The sequence below is a fragment of the Tympanuchus pallidicinctus genome, unplaced genomic scaffold, assembly GCF_026119805.1.
Source record: "Tympanuchus pallidicinctus isolate F22 unplaced genomic scaffold, pur_lepc_1.0 scaffold8, whole genome shotgun sequence".
Classification (NCBI taxonomy): domain Eukaryota; kingdom Metazoa; phylum Chordata; class Aves; order Galliformes; family Phasianidae; genus Tympanuchus; species Tympanuchus pallidicinctus.
This window is the reverse complement of record NW_026294802.1, coordinates 26,013,672-26,040,926: the sequence shown is the minus strand read 5'-3', so window position 1 is coordinate 26,040,926 and position 27,255 is coordinate 26,013,672. Positions and strand designations below refer to the sequence as shown.

Here is a 27,255-nt window from a genome sequence, read left to right as displayed (position 1 = left end):
CAGATTCTAGGCACTATTATTCACTGTTTAGTTAGTATTTAGCTTACAGAAGATACTTGACTGCAATTTGGTGTCAGTTACAAAATGAAGAAATTTGAGTAGTCATCTACCAGATTCGGGTAGATTTACAGCATGTATAGGGCACTACTTGCTTATATTTCATTTTTTTTTTTTTAAATGATCTTTTAGCTGTGCTGATTTTGGTGTCCTAACAACACATTTCTTTTTTAGGAAATAAAGCCTCAGAGCCATTACAACCATGGATACAGTGAATCTCTTGGACGAAAAAGCCACATTGATGATTACAGCACTTGGGACATTGTCAAAGCCACACAGTAAGCTTATTTTTGAGCTTTAGATTTGTCTTTCTGTGTTAGTTGAATAGTATTTTTTAACGTGAAGGCAGTTTAAGGCTGACTGTATTTGTGTATATAGTAATGCAAGATCTTGTAAATGAACTGTATTGTTTAAGATCTGTAAGCACTGTGTGAAGCACTGGCGTTAACTGTAAATACAGGTGGTTGCTGGGAGGATTGTTGGAAAAGAAAGCAATTTTTTCATGTTTGTGCTGGAGTTTATTTTCTCTAACTGACGATTAAAAGGTAGGTGGGCAACATGTTGATAAGCAGACATGAGGATTTCCTTCATTTCTTGGCATCATTTGTAGGTTCAAATATGTTCCGTACAGATGAATTCTGTTTCTTATTTGGCAGTTTCAACACTGCTATGAAACTGAGTTATTGTTAAGAGAAAGGACTGTAAGAACAAATGGAGGGAAAATCTAACTTACAATTATTTTCTTATACAGATTTGTCTTCTGTAAAGTCTTGTAATAGTTCTCATTTGCAAGACATTCTGAAGAATTGTCATTGAGCTACCTTCCAACTTTCCATTATTTACTGTTCAGAAACTACCAACATCACTTCCATCTATCTTCTTCAGTTAGCTGAAAACATGATAGTTTTACAAAAAGAAGTCTTACATTATTTTGAATGCCTGCATGATAATATATATTGCCAAGCTATTTGCCTCTTATGTATATTTTTATATACGTTTCCATTTATTTCCTAAAAATTATTTTTAATTAGTACATTTGCAGCTCATTTCCTGACTTATGCCACATTTAGGTGTAGGAGATGTGTGCTTTCCTTCACTTTCTGAATGGATGGGAATTTTTAACTTCCTGATATAGACATTGACTGAACCTATGATTGTAACTCTAAAGATTTAAATAGTAATACTAACCTATAATCCTATTAGCAGGGGATTCCTTGAAATGAAACCATTGGTATAACATGAAACAAGGTGCTTCTTAAAGACATGGGACTGTGACAGCAGAAGTGATGATTTTGCAAGTTACTTTCTTCTGTTTTTCTGAGCTTGAAAACCCAAAACACATTTGTTATTATCCATTAAATTTAGGTTGATCTGTGCTTACAGCTAATGGATTTTAATTCTTTTCTGGTCTCTTCTAAAATACAACTGATAGGCCTGTTCATTGTTATCCTCCTTCACAGTACGGTGTGATGAGGTTGGTGAGATGTCTATATATGCAGACTGGGGGATGAAGCACTGGTGAGCCACTCTCACCAAGTAGAACATGAGTCAGCAGTGAGCCCAGGCAGCCAGGAATACCAACCATGACCTGGGATGCATCAAGCACAGCATCACCAGCAGACCAACAGAAGTGACTGTCCTGTTCTTCACTGCACTGGTGTGCGCTCATCTGGAGTACTGTGTGCAGTTTTGGGAGACTGAGAGAGCCTCCAAAGGAGGGATGCAAAGATGAAGAGTTTAGAGGGGAGGATGTATCAAGAGCAGCTGAAGTTCCTTGGTTTGTATAGCCCCGAGTAGAGGAGACTGGAGGAAGAACTCGTTGCAGCTTATAGCTTTTCAGAAGGGGAGCAGAGGGGCAGCACTGATCTATCTGAACTCTCTCTGGTGGTGGTGATGAGACCTGAGGGGGTGGCATGGAGCTGCATCTGGGGAGGGTCAGGTTGGGTGTTACTTAAAGGTTCTCACTAGAGGGTAGTTGGGTACTAGAACAGGCTGCCCAGGGTGGTGGTCATGGTGCTGAGCTTGCCAGAGTTTAAGAAGCATCTGGACAATGAATTCAGTTGTGGTCTGATTTTTTTTCAGGTGGTCTTGTGTTGTACCAGGAGTTGGACTTAATGATCCTTATGGGTCGCCTCCAATTCAGTGTATTCTACTATTCTATGTTCTCTTACCTGCAAGAGAGGATTCTGTTTGCCATCATAGCTCAGGGATAGGTGGCTGTCAGCATGGGTGTATGATCAAGTTATGTTAGTAGTATTCCATGGAAACAATCGGACTAGAGGGAAACCTCACCTCTACTTTGTTTTCACTGGGTTAAGTTTTTACAGCAGTTTGAAAGCCCTGTTACATAAAATGTGGGAAACTCTGAAGTTTAAGACAGAAAATAAGCTTACCAAGTATTGTAAGGCTTGGAATAACATAAAGCTGCTACTACATTAACTCAGTGATAACTTATGAGCAACAACCACGTCTTTAGAAATACGGTGTCCGCATTAGTATTGAAAGTGAAGTTTCACCTGATGAGCAGCTATTGGGAAGAGGTGCAGCACTGATATTAAAATGAACAGTCTAGTAACTTTAGTAGAAATATAACCTCTCTCACTTGAATGAAAATAGAAGACCTTTTCTTCTAGCGCTTGTCCTCAAAACTCATTGTTCATTTTGATTAAAATAAGTGGCTTAGTTTACTTTTCAGTTCATTGCTAATGTAAGTTAGATGCCACAAAAAGCTTTGCTAAAAAGTAAAAATACAAAAGAATGCTTATCTGTCTTCTAGACCTTCTCTAACTAAATCAGTAAGTTCAAGGAAAAGGTAGCAAAACAGAATAGGATTTATTTTCATTCTTCTAAGTTCTGATGGTGGTTTGTTGGCTTTTTTGTGTTTTTTTTTCTTTGTTTTCAATTCAGTGTTTTCCATTGAATGCATATCATTCAATGCAAGTTGGCAGCACATTTTTTTTTTTTTTTTTTTTTCCCCCTTTCAGAACGTTTTCAACCTTCCCTAGAAGAATGTTATGATTTTCATAGCATGATAACATTGAATGATAGCTGGGGTGCTTACTGTTAGTGGAAGAATTTCAATTGCTCTCAGGACTGATTGGATAGCTAATTATAATACAGTAGCATGTCTTGCTCTTTTTTTTTTTTCAAGACAAAATAAAAACCCACAATGCTTCAAAAGACAAATATGTCATCCGAAATACTTGACGTTTAAAGTAAGACCATTGAAACTGCAGGCTTCTTGACAGATGGAAGGTGCGTTTCAGTGTAGAGTAGAACTGTTGGCTCTCAAGTTTGTGATAATCCATGGAGAAAGCAGTCACAACTTCTGAGTAGCTAGTCAGTTATTTAACTTATTGTCAGTTGTTGTTGTTCATGCTGTTTTTCATGTACTGCACTATTAAAAGTTTCTGCTGTGAAATCAGCTGTTTGTTATTGTACAAAATTGAAATGAGAAACAGCTGCTTAAACTACAAAGTTGATTAAAAAAATGAATGAAAATGTTTTAGTTTCTCTGTATTCTATATATGCTGTTTGTAAAATTTGACTTTAAAATGTTGACTTTCTTGACTCTTAACTACAGAGAAATAAAAGTGTTAGTAAAATGATGCGTTCAGCAGGTGCAAATGAAAGCCAAGGTTATGACTAGAACCACCTCTGAGACAATTTAATCCAACTATGCTGGAAGTGTGTTAAATAATATTCTGAACATTAATGTTAAACATTAACGATATTAAGAACTGCTTTCCTGGGTTCTACGAGATGGATTCCTTGTTCCCCAAGTATGATTTTCCTATTGCAAGATTAACTTTCTCTTAGTTTTAGCACTGAGATCATTCAAAATGAGATTTGTGTGCATTGTGAAATAGTGTGGTGCAATGCTTGCAGAATCTGTGCTGAAGCTTCCTGGGGTAAAAAGAAAGTTGGATATATTTAAGAACATTCATAGTTTACTTAAGAAAGAAAAAAAAATCCTCCAGAATAATGGAAATTGGTGAGGGCTGGCCAATGTTACAAATATCACTGTTATTTTCAACCATTCAGAGGACAGGATGGGCAGACTTTGACAGAGGCATGCATGCGCTTTGCCTGCTTGTTGTTTTAGCCTGTGGATTTTTTTTTATGTGTATATACCCATACCATTTTCAGCAATATAATCAAAGCTCAAATAGAAGGGTGTGAATTTCCTGTTCTGTAAACCAATTACCAATATAACTACAACTACCTACCCTCTCTGAGACTTCGGAACGCATGCAACAACTGAATTTCTCATTTGTCAACATCATTGTTCGTGGTTCACTAAGCAGCTCTTGAGTTTGCTAAGGAGCAGCTTTGCTGTTGAAAACAAAGCTGTCTTTCTGTTTCACATATTCCTATATTGTTTGTGTGTTAATAACTGCCATCATTCATGGAACGAGACTTGAAAAGATTAAGGGGAAAAAATGATCGTTTCGTTACTGATTGCATTTCCAGCTAAAATAGCTTTGATTGAATTTGCAAAGATAGCAAAATGAGGGAGTAAACTCTTGGCTTGGCATAGCGATGTGTTCTCTGAAAAGAGATTCCTTGCTAGTGTTGTGTACTTTGTGTTGATCTTATGGCAAAGCTGGCAGTGTCTGTTTCTAAAACTGTGCTTGCCGACAAAAATGGATTCCATATTTAAAATGGAAAGGGATTCTACAATACTATTTTTGAAATGAGTTTCTAATTGAATTTAGATATCTTTGACTTATGAAAAATGAGATACTACATTAGTTACTGCTGACATTAGACTGTAATAACGAAATGAGCTTACACAATGTTATTCTTGCTCTAGAAGAGCTAGTCAAATTTTTCCCAAGAACAAGACGAGCTTAGTAATATACCTTCATAATTACACTCCATTGATATTTACAAATATCATCCTCTAGAATTCACCCAAGCGCAGAATTTGTTATATTGATGTACAAACCTCTTGTGGGATTTGAATTTTTTTCCTCCTTCCTCTTTCTTGAAAGGAATTGCCAGAACAGGTTGTTCAGAGAGACTGGGGATGCCCCATCGCTGCGAGTGTTTAAGGCCGGGTTGGGTGGGGCCGTGGGCAACCTGGTCTGGTTGTTGATGTAATGGCTGGCAACCCCACCTGTGGAAGGGAGGTTGGGACTTTATGATCCTTGAGATCCTTTCCAACTCGAGCCATTCTGTACTCCTTTATAGCTACATTAGGAGTGTGGTGAGTATAATGTACATTTTGTAATCTAACAGTGTGTCATGAACTTTTGCAGAAGATAGTGCCAAGTCAACTGCAGCAAACTGATGAAAGAAGACTAGCTGTTGTGTAAGAGAGGGGTGCTGTGCTTCTAGGGCAGAGCTCAAGAAACCAGAACTGCATCAAATTCGCTGTTTTCTTGTGGAGAGCATGCTTTTTCATGGAACAGGAAATGGAATGAATTGCTGTAAATTGATCTTTTCTGCCTGGTGATTTTTGTATGTTTAGAACCTTATGACCTCTTGTGACAATAAACTATAGAGTTACTAAATCACACCTCACATTAAATCTTTTATAATCAGTTGCAACCTCTGAACGTTGTAAAATGTCAGTGTGAGATAAGCAGCTCTGGGAAATTCCTAAAGCATGTTGAGGACTATTTCCCGTTACAAGTACTTAGTGAGCTAACCAGAAAAGGTGCCTTCCTACATCTGCTGTTTGAGAATAGAGAAGGCCTTATGGGAGATACGAAGGTAGTTGGCTGTCTTGGCCACACTGATCGTGAAATAGTTGAGCTCAAAGTTTTTGATGTAATGAGAAAAGAAATCAGTTGAGTTGCCGCCCATTTTAAGAGAGCAAGCTTGAAACTAGTTGAGGAGTTAGCTGTCAGTGTGCCTTGGGAATCACACCCAGTGGGTTTGCAGGTCTCTTAGAGGATTGCTTTTCAAGAACCACCTTTTAAAAGCCCAGCAGTTTGCAATCCTACTCTGCCACAAATGAAGCAAGTGGGGTAAAAGACTGGTTTGACTGAATGGGGAACTCTTAGAACAAGGGCAGCAGAAGAAAATATATATCTGGAAGCAAGGTCTTGCATCACAGGGGCAGTACAGTGCTGCAGTTTACCTCTTCTGGGAGAAAACAAAAAAAGCCAGAGCTCAACTTGTCAGTATAATGTCAGACAGTGAAAAAAGGCAAGGTCTGAGGAAAACATTGGACTGATACTTGATGGTCACCTAGGAAGTAAGGATGAGTAAAAGGCAGAGGTATTTAATGCATTTTTTTTTTTTTTAGGTTTTTTTTGTACTTCAGTATTTAACATCAATGACTTGGGATGCCTGGTCCTCTGTGCTGGAAGACCATGGGAGAGAAACAACTTTTCAGTTGCAAGGGACCATCAGTTGAATGTTCGTGGGATCTGATGAGATTCACCCCATAGTATCGAAGGAGTTAGTGATGTTTTATAGCTGGATCCCTCTCAATGATTTACTGCACCTCTTTGTAGGCTGGAGAGGTTCCCACTGACTGGAAGTGTTCCCTTCCAACTGCCCTATTCAATTCTATATACTGCCCTTACGACCAGAATTAGCTATCTTGCTTTCAGAAGCTCTGCTATCACCCCTCTTGCTGTTTTTTCACTAATCTTCATTTTTGGCTGATTTGCCTGTGGTTACCATAAACCTTTTTCAGTGGTGTTTTTGACTGCATGAACATCCAGGAATTGTATCTTAACCCATTTGAGCAGTCACTTGTCAGGTCCCATTTTTGATCTAGACTTGAACTTCAAAGATTGGCCAGACTAAGAACCTTCTTGATTTTCTTGGCACGTGTCTTTACACGTGTCTGAGTATGTGTTCTAACTGATAGCATACTTCTGAGTCTTCATAAACCACGCTGTCCTTCTGTGCACCTCCTTCTCCCCCCACCTGATTGAAAACAAAGATTTGTTGTCCAAATTATTCATGGCGTAGCTGCTTTTCTGCTAGGTCTGAGGAATCACAGAATCACCCGGGTTGGAAGGGACCTCAAGGATCATGTAGTTCCAACCCCCCTGCCTAGCAAGGCCACCAAACGTACACATTCAGATCAGGTAGCCCAGGACCCCGTCCAACCTGGCCTTGAACACGTCCAAGGACGGGGCATCCACAACCTCCCTGGGCAGCCCGTTCCAGGGCCTAACTACTCTCCTTGTGAAGAACTTCCCCCTAACATCCAACCTAAATCTTCCCTCCTTCAACTTGGATCCATATCAAACTGTTGGAATCAAACTGTATCTGGTTGCAATTAATGTGTGTGGCAGGCAGTGATCTTTGTCCTGTTCCTTGGCAAAGCTTTTGAAAGATAGAGAAATGACAGTAGTATCTTGTTTTTTATGATTTCCAGTGTAACTTGCCTGAGAAGTTGAGAACAGCATACTTTAGTAGGTTCTGTCTAGTACTTCTTTTTAATACTTCTTTTTTAATACTGTCCAGCTGTGGGCTTGGAAAGTGTTACTGACTTTGACTTGAGTCAATTGAAATGTCACTGTGGCATTATGGTCTGGGTTGAAGATCCATTCAACTGTATTAAAGAAAAAGTAAGAATGGTAATTATCCTAAGAAAAAAAGTCTAAACAATAGTTAAACTGGCTGACTTAAGTAGAGCAAAGAGGCCTTCTGTTGTCTAAGTATGTGTCATCTCCAAAAAGGAAAATGTAGAAGCAGCGTAAGGAAAATGTACTTAAATTCCAGCTTTGGGAGGATGTTAAACTTCTGCTTCAGCAGAAGTCAGATATTGCATGGAGAGAAAGGTTTGGACTTGATTCCAGGTTTTGCTTTTGACTTGGGAAATCCCTGTGGGTTGTACAAACATTCCAGTGTAGTCTCTACAAGCCTTACTACATTGCTTTTATTGCCACTAAGAACAGGACAAATATTTAATATTAGAGTTAGGTGCTCATTGTTTGTTATCTAAGAAGACAAAATGGTAAATGTCTGAAATATGTTTGTTATGCTTATAGCTGATCTGATGATCTTGTTATCTGCTGTACTGATTTTTTGGAAGATATTTTCATATTGGTTGGTCTAATTATTGAGGCCTTCCAGAGATGGAAAGGAAGGAAAACGGGCCTGTGAGAAACAAATACAGGAGAGTTCCTGGGAGGAGTTTTATTTCGCCCTTCTTACTGATGTGTATTTCACCGTGTTCTGCTCTATAGTTTCCTGTGGAGAGAAGTCCTTCGTAAAGTCTTGAGTTGGTTCATGTAACTTCTACAAGTGGAAAGCTGTTGCTGCAACAGATCTGTGTTCACTTAGAAACTGAATATTTCTGCTTCGTTTCCATTTTGTTGAAGATAGAGTATGATAATCATTATGGTGTTTGTCTAATTCGTTTTTTTCCCAAGATAACAGCTTTGAAAATAATATTTTCTTCTTCAAGGTATGGAATATATGAACGATGTAGAGAGTTGGTGGAAGCAGGTTATGATGTGCGACAACCGGATAAAGAAAATGTGACACTTCTCCACTGGGCTGCAATCAACAACAGGATAGATCTGGTGAAGTATGTACTATATATAAGGATTTATATAAACTAATTACATTCTTTAAAATGCTGATTTTATTTTTTTTTAAAGACCATTAGGTGCAGTGGCTACTTCCAATAAACATGTTGTCTAGTGAGCTTGGTATCACATAGGTGATGTTTAGGTCTAAGTGACCTTCTCTTGCAATAGCAGATCTCAGTGCCCATCTCACTAGCTGTGGACTATTTTAGGTCATGCCGACGAAGGAGTTTAGCAGTTTGTATGTGGAGAGTGCAAACCTGGAATTAGGCTTCCCTTGTTTCTTTGTGTTCTTCTGTTGCAAAACTAGGGCTTCAGCCTAGGTAGGTGCGAAGTCCATGGATGCTTTGTAATGAAAACTATGGAACCCTTTTTTATTTCTACAGGATCAGGGAAAAGTGTTCCATAAGTGTCAGACATCTATAATGCACTTCTGTTTAAATGACTGCACTGATTTTTTTTTGTTTGTTTTTGACTCAGTGTTATGAAGAGGCAAAATTAGCCATTTACCTCTACAGTTACCTAGTGACTGACATCAGATGCTGCCTTTAATATTCTCCAGACAAGGATCTGTCTTCTGCTTTTCCTCTTTCTGCCAACAGCAACTGCATGCACTTTAATTCCGCAGCTACTGAATCCAAGCATAGGCAGTTGTCGAGTGCTTGGCCAAGACTTAGTGATTCTAATGTGGAAATCACTGGAAGTATTTTCTTCCTAAGCCAACCTATCGTAAGATCTGCTTGCTTTGAATGTAAGTAGTTTGCTTAACTAAGACTTGCACACCTGGCATGGATTTCTGAATGACTCGTGGAGAGTCGAATCATTTAGTTTCTCCTTTCAATAACATTCTCACCAAGCACAAAATTGGGAGATTTACCTAGGCAAGATCAAGTTATTTGATTAGTTTTGCAAAAAACTCACCATCTATGTATACTGAAGTAGAGTGATAAATCTCAACTTAGTCTAGAACACCCTTAAATAAACATAAGTTATTTCAGTGCACCATCTGGCAGGAGATAGTCGCCTTATCTTTTCCCCGTTGTCAAACTGTAAGTTTGTCATTCTAAATAAAATGTACTAGCCAACAAGCAGTGCTGCTGCTCAGTAAAATCTGAACATATTCTGCATTTCTGCGGGGACTACTGTTTGAAAGGAGACAATCTGTTTAATGTTCACCTCCCTATGAGTGGCTGTCACATCAGTGAGATGGATCCAGGCTTTGCCTGTGAATTTCTGTGTTGTCTTCTTCTCTAGACAGATTGTCTTGGAAGCTTCTTCCCCAAATGGACTAAATCTGCTTCTTGGTGTCTTTTTGAAATTTATATATTGGTGTCTGAATCTTGCTTCACAATGAAATGAAGTCCCTGTAGCTTATGTAAGCTTTGTCTATTCACTTGCATAGGACCAGGTCTTTCAAAAAATCCAGCTTGTTCTCGTTGAATTGTCCAAAAGCTTCAGCAGGGAGATACTGCAGATTTGTTGCTTTGGTGTCAGAAAGCAATGAAGTGGACTGTACTGCATTGGTCAGGGTTAGATAACCTGTTTGTCTGACACTGGCAAGTCTTTATATCTGATACCTTTAAACCTGCTGTGTAAAGGACTCTGCTTTTTAGCATGGATATTGTTAGCTAATGCATTCTTCAGTTACTCTTTCTGTAAGTATCCTCTGGACTCTCTTTGAAGCTTCAATCTGAGAATTGATAAGCACTTGAGCAAAAGAAGGTAGTTGCTTTGAGTAATGGTTTTCAGACTGTTATGTTTGTTGTCCTCCTTGCCATCTGCCTTGAAATACATACAGAAAATTGAGGAGTGAGAAACTCTCTGCTGAGGATTTGGAAGGACAGTTTGTGTGGGTAGAAGAGTAGGGTTCACACAGACCTTGAAGGTATTATGCAAGCAAAAAGTCTACAGGCACAGGTACCTGAAATGTGCAGGCACTTAGAAATCTGTAGGTAGGTGGCACTTTTCAAAAATCTATTAGTTGTAACTCTTTGCCATTGGCACTTATGGTACTGAATGAAGAATCAGTGTTCTCAGCCTTACCAGAAAACTGTTTTTTAAAAAACATGAGTTTTTGTAATATGTGCATTTTCTTTCACAAAGGAAAAATAATACTGCTGGTTTTGTGTGCCAAATAAAACAGCAAGGAAAGCAGTTTGCAGAAACATTACAGATGACTATGAATATGAGTTGCTACAGTTAAATAACGGATTACTTAATGTGTTCTTACAAGTAGCTTGTCTGTTTTAAAATGTTCTGGAAGAAGAAATGAATTTTAGGCTGTCGTTTTAAAGTATTTTTAAAGTACTCAAATATTTCTGTTCTTTATTTAATATTGTGCTTCAATAGAGAAAAGTGTAAAATCTTAAGACTTGGTTGAAAATGTAGCTTAAGCAGAAACTCTTGGAGCAGTGACATTACCAGGGCTGTTCCAGTGGTGATGATACGTGCTGTGAGATGAATTACATATAGCTTTGTCATCTTTGCCAAATTTCTCTAAGTATGCTAGTCTTCTAGCAGCATTTCTTTTACTATTAATTCAGAATTATTTTTTATCCTAGTGAGCACCCCAACAAATTTAGAAGAAACTTTTTTTTTTTTGAGGATACTTATATGGTGGCATGGTTTTTATTAATATACATAGCAATTACTGTGTTTTGCTTTAGAACCTAGATAAGAAAGAGCAGCATGCTTAATATACAGGAAGAGGTATACCTATTCTCCTCACCCATATCAAAAAGGCAAAAAAAGGAGGTTTAAATGAAGACATGGTGTTTTCCATAATGTTGAACAACATGCCTACTGTGTGTCCTTTCTTTTGAAACAAGATGAGCATTGAAACAAGATTAACATTTACTGGTTTTTTTGTCATACAGATACTATATATCAAAAGGTGCAATCGTCGATCAGCTTGGAGGAGATTTAAATTCTACCCCACTCCACTGGGCAACAAGGTGAGGAAAAGTCTTGGGATTATCCTCTGTGTTTTTCTTAACTTGATATCCACCACGGATTGATTTATACAGTGGCTGTATTTTATGGGAATACTTGTGCAGGAATGAACTCAGTCACTGATGACAGGGAGTGCTGTGAATATGGCATGTTTGATCTACAAGAGCTTTCAGCACGTGGTTTGATTTTTTTTTTTCTTATCTCTTTCTGATGCCGAGGAAGATTTATGTGACAGGAGAAAATAAAATAAAGTTAGAGCCTGTAGTCACTTTGCTTTATTCTTATATTGAAGATCTTTGCTTTATCAGTCTTTGGAAGATCAGTGTATGCCCATCTGGGGCTTGGGTTGATTTTGTGTGACACTGTCCTTGCAATTTTCTAGTATGTGTGTAGATATTTTAAGAGGCACTTTAAATCAGTCTTATGGTGTAGAAGGTGGTGTGAGGATGATGACTGGCTGGAAGAATTGAAGTCAGCCTTCAGTAGTGGCAGACAATTCGTAGCAAATAGGCAGGAAAGTAAAGAAGACGTAGAAAATCAGTTTGTATCAAGACAATTTCTTTACTAAAGATGAGAACTTTCTTATTAGACCCCTTTAAAAATCTTTGCTTGGGTATTTCTTGCTGATACAGATCACATTCTACTTTCTATATGTTAATACACGAATGTTTGATTACACTTCCTGGTATTCATAAGTATAATCTGTTCTGTGAAGCATTGTGCAAAGCTTCTTCTGACACACACAGATTGTGTTTTAGCTTATGTCGGTAAGTGTGCTCATAATTGTACACCCTATCTGCTGGAAGAATAAGTCTATCAAATAGATGAGATTCAAATGTATGGAGAAAAAGTAGGCTTTTTTCTCCTGTGCTGTTTTTAAAAGTAGGAAAACGATATATATATTCCAAAAAAAAAACCACCACCCCACAAATATATATATATATATAATCTGTTTGGCATCTTTTAAAACAACAGGTTTCAGATGTGGATGGGAAGAAGCCACAATAGGCTAAATATCTGAGCTAATAACTTTGTTGTTGCTGACTGACCTTTTACAACACACCTTAGCCAATTGCATGTGATCTGTGTGTTGGCTGCATAGAATTTGCTCACGTGAAAGGATTTAAAAACTTGGTTGCAGACTCAGGTCATGGTGATCACTTTTGTCCAAGTATATATTAAAGGTCATGTTTGTTGTTTTAAAATATTTTAAAATTGCATGGCATACCTGTGTATAGTTATTCAGTTGTTTGTTTTCTGTGTTCTGTTGCATTTAGGCAGGGTCACTTATCCATGGTTGTACAGCTGATGAAATATGGGGCAGATCCGTCGCTAATAGATGGAGAAGGATGTAGCTGTATTCATTTGGCTGCCCAGTTTGGACATACTTCAATTGTTGCTTACCTGATAGCAAAGGGACAGGTAAATTTTAAGTAATATCATTTTAAAGTAGCTTCTACTCAAAACTGGAATAATGAAACAATTAAAAATTGTATCTATCGGTCAGGAAGTGCAAAACGTTCACCTGACTAAAGATGAATCAGTATCTTTTACTGTAGACCGCTGTATTTTACCTGATGCACATGTATCTGTTAACTTAATTTCCTGGAACAATGGTACCTTGGCTTACATTTACATCTTACTGTAATATATGCAAATTGTAGAATGTATTCCTTTATCATTCTTTATTTCCAATTAAGTTAGTATTTAAATATTAACCAGGACTATGATAGCAAATATTTTTTTAAGTCTTCATAGAACCATCAGCTTAGGCATTGATAAAGAATTTAATAACTAAGAATTGACATACATATTTAGATTTAAAAAAACCAATCTTGATGCCTCTTGTATTATTGATAGATACGTAAGATGTGTATGTATAGCACATGTGCTCACTATCTTCACATTGTCTCCCATCCTTCATTCTCTGTGCTCAAAACATTGTTCATTTTTTTGCTACTTGCTCTGCATTATTCTTCATAGATTTACTCAACCACAGGTATGTTCCTGAAGCACAGATTTGATTTTCTTTGTAAGCCATACAGAGAAGTCAAAACCCTTCTCTCTTTTTACAGTCCTGCTAATACTGTTCCAGTTCTATATTGCACTTGTTCTTTCAGATATCAAGTGAGGTACAATCCAATGCATCTGATAGAGTATGAGTACAAAATTAATTGATTTAGGTCTGTTTTCAGCTGCAAAGTGCTACTGTATTGTAAAACAAAACTAGATTTGCTACAGGAAGTGATCTGTGTGTATACAATTTTTAAAAACTGCATTTTGCAACAATCATTTTTTATCTTAAAATTGTTTGGTGAAACTGTTTAGGGTATGGTTGAGAGTAAGGTAGATACAAGAGGAGGCCAGTCTTACGTAATCACTGTTTTGCAAGCTAAATAATGCTCTTATCTTTGCAAGATAATAAAAACTCTTTGGTCAGGAACAAGTTTTATATTTTGTTCATAAATTATCTAAAATGAAAAACCCGTATTCGTACATCAGAAAAACCTCGCAAGTGCTCTGTATTTGCAGAGTTGTTTAAAGCATAGCATTAATGAAGTATAGATATCCCTTATAATATTTTGTCATTATTATGAAATCTCACTGTGAATGTTTACTTGCCCTGATGTTTATATACAGACTTGCCCTATTTATTTATTTGAGCATATAATGCTTCACTATGAGAGAAGCTGTGTGTGTTGTGTACATGGGTGCAAAAATCTTACTTAAAAATTTGAGTCCCATTATCTTGGTAACAGGTTTCTTGACAATAACTCTTTCTTTTAAAGATAAGTCTTAATAAATTCCCCCCAGCGTAATCAAGCATGATTTCAGTGTCCTTTGCGTGCCTTTCAGTGTTTGAGTTAATACTTACTTCAAGCACTTCAGAGAAGATGAATTAAAGTTATATATTGATTTGTATACTTAAATAATATAATTATAAAAGATATAAATAACACTGTAATAACAATCCCTGAACTCAAAGTTTTCTAGCTATACTATGGTAACTATTCAGCTTCTGTAGAGGCTATATGAAACACATGATTTTACTTTTTATTCTTTAAAAGTGCATACCAGTTTGTTAATCATGGAATAATGGAATCGTTTGAGTTGTAAAGGATCATTAAAGGTCCTCTCGTCCAACTCCTCTGCAATGAACAGGGACACCTACAGGTAGATCAGGTTGCTCAGAGTCCTGTCTAGCCTGATGTTGAATAACTTCAGGGGTGAGGCGTCAGCTGCCTCTCTGGCAACCTGTTCCACTGCTTCACCACTCTTAAAAAAAACAAACAAAAAACCCCAACTTTTTCCTTATATCCAGTCTGAATCTCGCCTCATTTAGTTTGAAACCATATTCTCTTGTCCTATCACACCAGACCCTGCTCTTTGCTGACATGAATATTTACTTCCTTTATAATGTAATGATTTGGATTTGGAAACTTAAACTACTTTTGCTCATGTAGACTTACCCTATTAGTCTTGTAAGCGTTTTTCCTTTTTCCTTGACAGAGATTAGGCTCTCTTACATTTCTGAGAATAGGCTTGTGTTTGTTCTGACCCTAACTGTAGTATCTGGTGATGAAAGGCACGTGGGTTTAAACAGAATCATGTTGGAAGGACCGTCTGGTCCATCCTCCTAATCAAATACAGACATCTAGAACAGGTTGCCAGGCACCCAGTCCATGCAGCTTTTGAATCCACAAGGGGGATGATTTCACAACCTCTCTGGGCAACAACCTGTGCCAGCTCTCCGTCGCTTGTCAACACTGAGCATCATTCTTGCAGCAGCACTAAGGCCAGAGGAAGCTGCTAACCAAGCATTTACTTCCTAAACCTACACAGGAGTGCATTAGTTACAGAATTCTGAGGCCAATCATGATTCTTCTTTATGGCTGTTGAAACAGACTGATGAACTAGGTTCAGAGCAGACCTCTTGTGCAGAAGCAGCTTCTTTTGTTTGCCATACCTGGCTTGTTAAGTTGCCTGTCAGTCTGCATCTGCACTGGATTTGTTTTACTAGAATCCTATGAAGTCTTTTCTTTTGGAGAATAGCTGGTACATCTTTCACAAATTAGAAAATGTTTTCAGTTGTACCTCCACCTTCCTGATAAATTTTCTTTACTATTTGCTTTTATGTATTCTATTTCTTTGAGAGTCTGTTTCATGTTCTCTCACATGGACTGTCAGCCAGAGATCTTTACCTTGTTCAGATTCCTATTCTTCATAAACATATGATGGATCTTTTTATAAAGCCTATGAGATGTGAAATAACCAGTAATGTTTCTGAAGATGATCAAATTTCCAGTCTGTTTTTGTCCAATTCAGTGTATTTTTGGTTGGAATCCCTTTATGCTTTTTGTGCTTTTGAGAAGGCTGTATTCTAACACAGGACTGGCTTGAGCACCACTATTAAAAAGCCCTGGTAAGCAAAGTGTTGCTGTGATCTCTAGTGACTGTTCAGAAATCAAACTCATCAGCTGTGTTACTTTGGAAAGTGGTGTCAAGCAGCAGAATTAGTTGACACAGCTCCTTTTTATGTAAGAAGCTGTTTCCTCCCCTGTGTTTTCTACCCTTCTTGTGGAATCCTGTATTAATGCTGTAGAACTAAAATCTAGCTAATCTTTAAAGTTGTTCTCTTTCACAGCCAGAGTTATCCTATTTCAGATACATTTTAAATAATAACTGATGTTGGTCTGTTGTGTTCTCTCATTTGAATTGTATACATGGCATATAAGTATACTTTTTATCATTGCATCACTGTATTTAGTATTGAAATCTGCCTCTTGTAATGCTCAAATTCCTGCCTTAGCAGCATGGACAGCTGTCCAAGAGCATTATCAGATTGACCTGTCACCAGGAGTTAACAAGAAGTTAATGCTGAGATGCCTGTTGGTTCACACAAGAAAAGAACAGTCTTCTGATGCATTATACGTTGTTTACTTTCTTGTTTACTTTTTTGCCTCAGCATTCTGATACAGAAGAACAACAGAACTTTCTGAAACTTACTTTTTTGTTGTATGAATGTAGCATTCATCTGGCAGAATGACAAAGAATTTTTAACAGGAGCTTTGGTAGACAGCATCTCTTCTGTGCATGTTGTGCATCATTTTATCATGCGCATAAAACTGTGTGCGAGTCTTAGTTTCTTTTCAGTTGCTACATTTCCTTTGAAGAGGGATCTGCCTCAGCCCATGTTGGAGCGTAGTATGAGTAATAGATATAGCCTGCTCATCTAGTATAGTAATTTGGAGCTCATCTTCTTTTTTCCTCTTTTAACTGTGACCTAGTATGCAAGACATAATCTCAGTTTGTCTGGTGGTATCACTGAAGGAGTCTTTTTTTTTACCTCCTTCCAAGCAATCAGGTGTCTGTTGATCACAACGCATTGCATTTCTGCATATAATCTAAAAATTAAGAGAGTGATTGTTTGTCTCGTTAGTACACAAATGTTTAAAAACACGTGGTTCACACAGTGCGACCTGTGAACTGAAGTCATGCTTCTTAAGGATGAATGACCTTGAGGCTCAGCTGTGGTTCTAATTTCCTTCGCAATCTTGGCAACAGGAGCTTGAAGGGAGCGAATGCCAACGGTTGTGTGGCTTTAAGAGGTTCTAAAGAATACAGTCTATGTGCATACATAGAGGAAATAGACCTAAATATTGGTCTTAGTATGTACAACTTGTTTTTCAATATGCTGGGCAATAAAGTAGTGGTTTTCCTCCCCTCTTATCAATCGCTTTTTATTTCTGATTTTTTAATTTTATTATTTTTAACTTAGCAATTGAGTAAGAATTCTAAAATGCACAGGTATCTGCAATCTGGCTATCTTTTAAAAGCAGTTATTTAGTTATTTAATAGAACTAAGTTGGATTTTCTGGATAACTTTTGTCTGTTTCAGGCTAGTAGCACAGTGAGTGGGAGTCCCAGACTGCTGAACGTTTGGCAGATACCAGAGCAGAGAAGTGGCAAGTAGAAAGCTACTTCTATATTTTGAGTTTCTCTCAAGAATTTCTGAAGCAAATGGTTTTATTAAAACACTTTCAAACTAATTTTCTTAGTAAGGGCTGAAGGAAATAACATAAGAGATACTGATGTAGCTCTGCCACCTCTAAGTCCAATTGTTGCAGTCTTGAATTAAATTTAGTTTAGAGTAATTTTGTGCTGCCAGGCCGTGGAACTTGCTTGCATGTGCTTGAGGGTCTGATCTGGCTTTGAATGTATATAGGAGCCACCAACTTCCTTGCCTCACTATAGGCAGAGATCTGTAACAGGACAAAACACTGTAGGTAGTAGATGCTTTCCTTTCTGATAGAAGTTAAATAATCATTTTATTTCAGATTTCAGATGTCCTGTGTACTGCTGTTTTATCTACTTGAACAAACATACTTATGTCAGCAACTTTTTTTTTTAGGATGTAGATATGATGGATCAAAATGGAATGACACCTCTAATGTGGGCAGCTTACAGAACACATAGGTAATTAATGTCCTCGCTGCAATTTTTACTTAATCTTGGTGTTAACTACATACGTCGCTTGGAGTAATGACTGATTTTGAGTTTTTGAGAGTGCTTTGGTTTAATTAGTCAGTGTACTTTTCACAAATGCCACTTTATCTTTCTTAATTTGTGATCTACTCCAGAGAGAAGGTACTATCCAGATATACTCAATATTATGATTTATTTTTTTTTAACTGAGTAGGTCTTCCTATGGAGACTGCTGGAACAAATTGGTATAAAAAGGCAATTCTCCAAAGAACAAGGTAGTTTGGATCAGTTTCCTGCTTGGAAACTAACTTGTCTCCTTTGTTTTTTGAGTGAAGCCATAAGTAAGTTTTTGCAAATACTGCCATTTGCCACCAGCATTCTTAATGTGCATCATTTGGAATGTGGAAGTCTGAAATATTTAGAACTTTTATATACTGTTTGATACAATCATTTGTTTTCTTTTACAAATCTATGTTAATACTGTTGAGAGGCAGGATAACAGAATTATGTACTAAATGTATTGCCTGACATTTCAGAAGAAACTCCTTTAGAATTCAACAAAATTGCAGTTGTTCTTTGGTGGGAGTAGAATTTGAGCCATTGATAATCAACAAATATGTGATTTCTACATAATGTCAGTGATGGATATTCTGTATAGAAGTTGAACTCAATAACAGGAAGTTAGAATGTACTGAATTCCTTTGTAGATCTAATAAGACTTTTCTTTTCTAGTGTGGATCCAACCCGATTACTACTTACGTTTAATGTTTCTGTTAATCTTGGAGACAAGTATCACAAGAACACAGCGTTGCACTGGGCTGTTCTAGCAGGAAATACTACAGTTATTAGTCTTCTGTTAGAAGCTGGAGCTAATGTTGATGCTCAGAATATAAAGGTAAACAGTCTGTTTTTATTGTAGGTGGTTTGAGATAGAAATCTGAAGAATAAATTATTCTTGTGGGTATGATGGGATCATGAAGATGGAGTAAAAATCATGCCATTAACTTTCATCCAAGAGTCAGTGTTTATTAACAATGATGCCTAACTACTAAATCTGAACCTTCAAAAGTACCCATGTAGACAATTTGTGAATGGTTAAGTACAAATATATTTGAGGTGGGGTGCAGCTTTAGATGGCATGCATGATGAGCCATTTATTTGGATGAAAGAAAAAAAATCTGGCTGAACATATTCTATGAAGTTTTGGGGTGACTGTCTTTTTAAATATATTGAGATTTGGGAAAGTTCATCTCCCAGTGGCAAGGAAATCGAAGACTGAAAAATACCAGTAAGAGTAGATTACAAAAATGGGCTCTTGTATCGGAACTTCAAGTTGCCTGGTTATTTTGCCAGAAGCACTTCATGAAAATTGGTTCTGCACTAACTTAACCCATCCTTAGTATGTGTTAGACCAGCCACAAAGCTGCTAGGATTTATGTGGTAGGCATGGAGTCTGTAAGAGAAGCTTCTCTGATGGAGGGTGGGCCTATTCAATCTTTGCTCTGCAGTGTTCTTGTCCAGAGCCTGTCCATTACTGTTATGTATAGCAAATCATCTAAGTTCTTTCTTTTTGTGTAGCAAATCAAATGTACTTTATCACCTGAGTTGTTTCTTTTGTGGTGTCAGAATTCAAATTTAGAAAAAGAATTTTCCACTACTCCCTTTCTCTTCAAATATTTGTATTTCTCACGTAATATTAAATGTTAAAAATATTATAGGTAGACTGCAAAAAGACAGGTCCATACCTGCATTTATAAAAGATTAAATATCTAATTAATTTGACCTTTCACCGTTTTTCCTACCAGTTAAGATGGCCAGGCCTTACTTTAGTTGGAATAAGTGATAGAAATGTGCTAAAAACAAACAAAGCTAATCATCCATTTTCTTGAACAGCATGTAACAGTGTTTTTAGGGATGCATTTTAATTTACTTATAGCTTTCTGGGTTCTACATGCAATAGTTATGTATTTATGCAAACACTTTTCCTAGTTTGTAAGATCAGTTGTGAGACAAATCGTAATTTAGCCACACTTCTTGCAAACTGTTAAGAAGCTCAAGCTCTTCTCTGTGCCACCTAATGGTAAAAATTAGTAAGTAGGGTTTTTTTGTGGAAAAAAGGTCAGTGTGTCATAACTTGCTTCCCATGACAAACTGATTAGTGCACCTGAAGTCCTCACCTTATCTACACTTCTGGACTCTTGTGAAATCTGTAACACAAATTGATATGTTTGGCCAACTGAAACGATACCAGCTAGCCTGCAGCAGTTACGTTATTGACAGACAGCAGCAGTCAGTAGGAAAAATAGGCTTTTGAACCTGCTGGATCATGATGTCTTTCCGGTCATGCCAGAAGAGACACGTGCCTGGTTTCATTATCTGCAGTGGATTCAGGATTACTTGTATGCCTTCCTGTTGGTTTCTAGGATCTTCAGATGTCAAAATCCTTCTAGCAGAGCTGGTTTCACCATCCTGTCAGTATTTATAAAGGGTGTTGATTTGGGTGATTTAGTGTATGTTCATCACAAGCACATAATAAACATGAAATTGTTATCAGCTCTAGGCAGCCTATGTTAGAAAACGGCTTGTTGCTGGCTTTCTAGTTTTGGAGCAGGTTGGAATCAGTCATCTCAGTAAGGTCCTACTTCTGTGTTGCATGAGAGTTTGAATGCTATAGTGGAGAATTAAAGGAAAATACAATCACACTATTATTCCAGAATAAATCTTGATAATTTGGAGGATAAAAAAAATAAAAAAAGAAAGAAAATGTGCATTCTGGAAGTAAAATTATATAAATCAGCAATGTGGATTATTGACACCTAAACGTGTATATATCTTTGGTACGGTTGTTTCAAGTTAATCAAAGTGGATTTGTCCTGTTCTTGTTATTTATCCTATTTGTATTATGCTGTGCAAGAAAATAAGAATTTTCTTTTGGTAGTAAGAAAGGGTTTTTTTGTATTTTTTTTTTTTGTTGTTGTTTGTTTGAGACCCAGATTACAATTAGAATTGGAAGCTTTTTAGGAGTCAGGGGAGAGTTGTGGGTTTTTAAGTATCTTGCCTTAGTAGCAGACAGACTGGACAGATGAGGACAGGATTTCACAACAACTCAGCTTATAATTGGAATTAAATAATTAAAATCTGTAAATAAATTGCTGAGTAGATATTAGGTGTAGTTTGTTGATTATGCAGCATATCCATAGGTTTGTCTGTGGAAGTCTACATGTAAAGTTCCCTATAGTAATGATGCTTCAGATTATTCTTTCTGTCTAATCACTCAAAATATACACTCTTGAAACCTTATTGCTTTCTGTCAGTCCAAGTTGTTTACTAGACCAAGATCCCTGATTTTTTTTTTAATTGCTTTTTAAGCAAGTCAGCCATCCATTCCTGTGAATACAAGGAAAATATTAAAATACCCAGATGATTAGACACATAGTCAAAGATTTCTTTAAAGCTCCCTCAATCTTTTTGTCTAGGCAGTTCCTAGGTGTCTCATGGCCCTCTAGTGGAAGGGATGCTCAGCTGGACCCCAAGACAACTTCAGGATTTACTTGGGAGATGAGCTCCCAGAGAGAATTGCTTGTCCACAGGTAATCTTTATGGTCTGGAAATATTAAGTGATATTAAGAAAAAAGAAAAAAAAAAAAAAAAAGAAAATTGCGTGATGTCTGGAGTTTTCCAGATACTAGCAGTTCAAAATGAGATGCCATTACATTTTGTGATGAAGCAGGCACCATAGTTTGATTTCAGGCATTTCTGCTGAGAATCAAGAGGCCTCAGTCTGTTTCTTAATTATCTATCAGAAGGATATTCTTTTTTTTTTTTTTTTTTTTTTTTTTTTAAACCAATTTTGGTAGTTGAATTTTTTGGACAGGCAGCCTGCAAGATCCTGTTGGTCAGCAAAACACTTCACCTCATAATCTGTAGCTTATGCTGTTTGCCCTTCTTTTAGAGATCTGGAGCAGGATTTCAAAGGCAAGGATGACAGCTAAGTCTTTCTGTGCCATATAGATAGCTAACTGTCTTTTTTGTTTTTGACACCTCTTCTGTCTATAGTAATGATTGCCCTTTGTGGGTAATTTCAGTTTCTGGTACCTGTCTCACTTTTTTTTTAGGAAGGGGCCAAGCGATGGAGGATTCAGCCATTTTTCAAGCCTCCATGAGTGCTTTGTTTAGGAGGGGATTTAACTCCAGTAGAAGAGAGGAGGAGTCAAATGCAAAACTGAAGCTGGAGGTACCTGCAATTGGTTGTCTCTTGCCTCCTCTATAATTTTAGACCCAGTCAGTAGCTTTCATTTAGTTCTCTTCCTGGAAGTTTAAAAAGTAGTGATATCAAATCAGTCTGTCAGGCTCCTTTGGCCCCTGTATCTCTCTCTCTCTCTCTCTCTCTTTGCTTTGTCTGTCAGTTCTCTTAAGGTAGGGAATGTGAAAGCATGCACTGTTGCTGGCTTTGCACCTGAAGTATGTGAAGCACAAGCCAAGCATCAAAGCTCAGACTTATGGAATAAGTTGTACATGAGCAATCAGTTAATTCTTTCCCATTTTCTTCCTTGAACTTCATTAACTAGACAAACTTAGAACAGTAAACTTTTGGAAAAAAAAAATCCTTATTTAAAAAATTCTATGGTATTAGTAACCTCACTCTGCCAAGAAAGCAGAGGATTAACTCGAGTCAGGCTTTAGACTGGGAGAGTTTCCATGATCCAGTGGGTTATGAGTTCTATTTCTTTGCTGGATTTCTGCTGCCTGTCAATAGCTAAGGAAGAAGCACAGTCTTTCTATTACAGACTGGTGGGCTGTGTATAGAGCAAGGAAACAGATATGTTATGCCAAAGGCAACAATTACTACTATGTCAAGACATGTATTGTCAGAATTATTTAATGTTCTGTTTGAACACTTGTATAGTTATGAGAGTGTGAAAAAGATCAAAAGGGATGATGAATGAATGATGATTGGTGTCAAATATGCTGTAAAGTAAAAAAAATAATAATAAAAATCAATGCCATAATTCTGTTTCAAAAGTGCACTGAATGCATTTTATTTTTAAATCAGATTTTTTCCCACTTTTATGCTCTTGGCAGGGAGAATCACCACTTGATCTAGCAAAACAGAGGAAAAACGTTTGGATGATCAATCACCTACAGGAAGCAAGGCAGGCTAAGGGATATGACAGTCCATCCTTTCTGAGGAAACTTAAAGCTGATAAGGTGAGAAGTAGTATAGCACTTCTGTAAGTCAGTGTTACTGCTGACTTGGGTGGGAGGAGGGAATCATGTTTGTTGACTGTAAGCAATTCAGTAATGTATGTTCCCCGTGTTTTAGTTCTAGGAAATGCTGTCTTTTTACACTAAAAATAATTACAAAAGAAAAAATAAAACAGCAGAGTAAACAACAACAGCAACAAAACTGCAACCCACCATAAGCCTCCACAGTAACCTTTAGCTTTTGTGCAGCTTAAACATTAAGGAAGTGCCAAGCAGTTCTGCTGGGGCAAATCCAAGATTATTTCAAAGCTGATTCTCAAGTATGTAAGAGAAAACAGTGTTTTATATACCCAGATCACTGATCTCCTCACTTATGTAGTATTTTGTGTTCAGTGATTAAAACAGTTGGTGTTGACAGTCTTATAATGTCATGAGAATCTTTAATGTGGAGGCCTTTCTCTGCTCAGGTTAGTATCTGATGCTGTGGAGAGGAGGAGACGAGAAATGAGGGTATGAAAGGGCACACTAGTGTGAGGAAATTCTGTTTGCCCATAGTCTGAGGACTTGTGTACTGTTAATGTTTTCCTATTGGTGAGAATACCGTGCTGGGTATGAAGTGTTGCTGTAGCTTGTAATTGTTTCTTGATTTAAATAGACATTGCATCTTGGTGGTTACGGCACTGGCTACAGCCTCTGCTGTAACGGTACGGCCATACAGTAATGCAGCAGCTATGGCCCTTATGTGATCTGTGTGTTGGATTATCTGCACGTGTGCACTTTCAGTGTCCAGAAAAAGTTGAAAGTTCCTTAAACAGGAACTGCACCTCCATAATATGACCTATCTTTCTTCACATAGTCTTCAGTTTGGCAGTCTCTTACAATACTTTTTTCTAGGCAGTTTAACATGACCTGAGATTATCTGCACTATAGTTTATAATATCTCACTGCATTCCAGTGCTTTTAAAATGAACTGCTATTGCCTTTATTGTGGATTAGTAAAATCTCCAAAAGGTGATTCTTATAAAACAAATAGTTAGTTTGTCACAGATTATAGGAAATTTTTTTTGCATATATGCTGCAGATACGTAAGTATAGGTTGATTTTAAAAAAAAAAAAACTTGGTACAAGTTTTTGTGTCTGTCTTTTTTTATTATAGAATATTATTTTACTACCTGTTCCTAAAAGCAGAATTACTTACAGCTATTTGTTTCTATGTAGGAATTCCGTCAGAAGGTGATGCTGGGGACTCCTTTCCTAGTTATTTGGCTTGTTGGGTTCATAGCAGACCTAGACATTGATTCTTGGCTCATTAAAGGGCTGATGTACGGTGGTGTTTGGGCTATGGTGCAGTTTCTTTCAAAGTAAGTGTTTTTGGGCATCTCATTTGTTGGATAGATAATCTTAAATTTGTCTTTCATGTGTGTTTTTAGATATGCTACTTTATTTACTTATTTGTATCATTATTCCTTGGAATGGACTCGTGCAGCTTTGCTCCACTGTCTTGCAGATACATATAGAATTACCTTGGTTGCATTACATTGAGTTTATAAAAGCTAGCAGCAAAGCAGAAATTCAATCATTCTCCAGAGGAGGGTGCTGAATGTCTGTCTGACGAAGAGTTATCAGTGTAAATTGCATAGAAAGCAGTCAGTGGAAAAGCTACAGGGACAGAAAAAAGACCTGTGCAAGTATACAATCAAAACCCTGTTGTTGTGCAAAGAGGTGGCTGAAGAAAATGGCTGCTTTTTAATAGTGTTGATTTGTTAACTGATCTTAGAGAGCTTTAAATGTTTGTGATTACTTAAATGACTGTAGGTGTACATAAATGTATACTTGCACAGGTACTCTGTAGATTTTCAAGATCTTTAGACTTCTTAATTTGTGCTTTGCTTTTCTTTGCTTTTCTTTGTCATGCGTGGTGTCTGTAGAAGAACCTGCTATATAACTGTACTTACAAGCTATCTCCTTTTCTGGCATTGAATATCATGGGTTTTTTTTAGAACCACTTGCTCTTCCTTCCTTTCTACGTAGAGGAAAACAAAATATTTCTGCTCCACAAAACAAATCCATGGAATCTATATGATGTTAATACGTATGGGAGGAGTGGTCATCAGACTCACGCCTCTGAAAGATCTTTGAGAAAATCTGTTCAGTCTTTTTGTTATCTGAGGCTGTTCGATCTACTGACCTCCTTCTACTGCTAGATCCCTTGGTAATGCAGATCCTCAACCACACTTCCTACAGGCAGGGATGGCGTTTCAGTTTCTCAAGATGTGCGTTGGCATCATTTCTGTTCTATTTTTTATCTGCTTGATACCTGCTCAGGATTAACATTATTTCTCTTATCTTTTGCTTAATGTTCAGTTATGCAGGATTTTCAAAGTGTTTTCCATAAAATAGAGATTTGAATGAAACTTTTGCTATTATTTTAGTAATATTTCCTTTGCCTTTTAAATTTTAGCAAATTTGCTTAGCTCTGTTTTCTTCCCTCTCTATTCACCAAAAAAAAAGTGTATAGGGATCACTGAAGGAATAATTACTGCTGTGTAATTGCTGTTTATCCAAATTTATATTCACATTTTATTTGCCACCTTAACTCATCACCTTAGCATTTCAGGATTTTCTCAAAAGATTTAAAAAGCTTTTATTAAAGGAGAGAGAGCTACTACAAAGGAATACAGGAGTAAAATGAAAACTATTAAATGTCTGTTTGAGGAGAGTTACTGCAAGGGACTAAAGGAGTAAAATGGAGGCTGTGCAGTGTGCAGATAACCATGGCAGCTCAGAGGCACTGTCAGGACAGAAAGCCAAAAGCTTCAATGTGAGGATGTTTAAGCAGGAAGTGGAAGAAGTTTTATTTCAAGGAGTTAAGCAGTTTAGAAGATGACTTTTCATATGTTTAGCAGCTCTTCCTTGAATATGGAATTACCTAGTCACTAACATAGTTTGTCCCAACTAAATTCAAATTCTGTGCAGAATATTCTTTAAAATGCAGAGAATGAGAAGGTAAGAAGAATTCTGATGGCTTTATTTTTGCTTTTGTTAATGTAGTAGCACTCAGGCTTGCAAATTGGCACATCTATTGTTATGGGAAATGCTTAATTTTCCTCTAATTTTCTAATGGAAACTCTTACAGAAGTGGAAGATTCAGGAATCAGAAATATTTCTAGTATGTAGGCTGATAACACCAAAGTCTCTTAAACCTTTTCCTTCTTGAAGTAATTTTGACATCTATTTTCCATTGTGTGGGTTTCGTAAGTATTTTTGGCATTGGAATCTTGTGTGTAAATGCAGCCTGCAACCACCATCCATGCTGTAGGTTAGGAATCTCACAGATGTGTAACTGCTACCAGTGTAGTTTTAGGTAAGTAAGCATTTCACATTTCTTGTGTAGTTCTTGATTGCTGCAGTGCTGTTTGCTTACAAAGCATTATGCTCAGTGAACCATGGTACCTTCCAAAATAGCAACAGAAAAAACATGAGTTTTTCAATATTGTGAACAATTTCAAAACCAACTGAAGACTTTTGTTTTCCTGTTAAGAAGACCAATCATTTTGATTTAATGTGTGTAACGAAGATACTATTTTTAAATCAGATAAGGAAATATTATGAGATTATATTAAAGTGGTGATGAGTCATTATAACCTAAGAGTTACTGATGGATTTTTCTTAAATCAACTATTAACATCTTATTTTTTAAAAAATACATATTTCTGTTATGGCTGTTATCTTGCCCAGGGTGTTCAAATCAGGTTCACCTCATTTATCTCGTACGGAGGTTTACTTAAAAAAAATGAATGTACAACATTCTTATGTACTTAAGACATTGCTTCTGCTTTACAGGTCATTCTTTGATCACTCCATGCACAGTGCATTGCCTCTTGGAATATACTTGGCAACAAAATTCTGGATGTATGTGACGTGGTTCTTCTGGTTTTGGAATGATATCCTTTTCTGTGTACAGTAATATTTTCTTCGTGTTAGTAGCATGAGGTAAAGCCCAGGGTTTTTCTTCATGAAAGAGTAAGCATACAGCTTAAAATTTTGA

At 37.1% G+C, this 27,255-nt stretch overlaps 1 protein-coding gene across 1 annotated transcript in view; it reads left to right on the top strand.

Moving 5' to 3' along the window:
- The window catches only part of ZDHHC17 (zinc finger DHHC-type palmitoyltransferase 17), a 64,522-nt gene that overhangs the window by 16,717 nt on the left and 20,550 nt on the right, over positions 1–27,255 (top strand). The window contains exons 2-10 of the mRNA XM_052668339.1: positions 232–335; positions 8,441–8,563; positions 11,441–11,518; positions 12,794–12,938; positions 17,929–17,993; positions 18,735–18,897; positions 23,085–23,210; positions 24,426–24,568; positions 27,051–27,153. Coding sequence (XP_052524299.1) covers positions 232–335; positions 8,441–8,563; positions 11,441–11,518; positions 12,794–12,938; positions 17,929–17,993; positions 18,735–18,897; positions 23,085–23,210; positions 24,426–24,568; positions 27,051–27,153 — 1,050 coding nt within the window. The remainder of the gene's footprint in view (positions 1–231; positions 336–8,440; positions 8,564–11,440; positions 11,519–12,793; positions 12,939–17,928; positions 17,994–18,734; positions 18,898–23,084; positions 23,211–24,425; positions 24,569–27,050; positions 27,154–27,255) is intronic.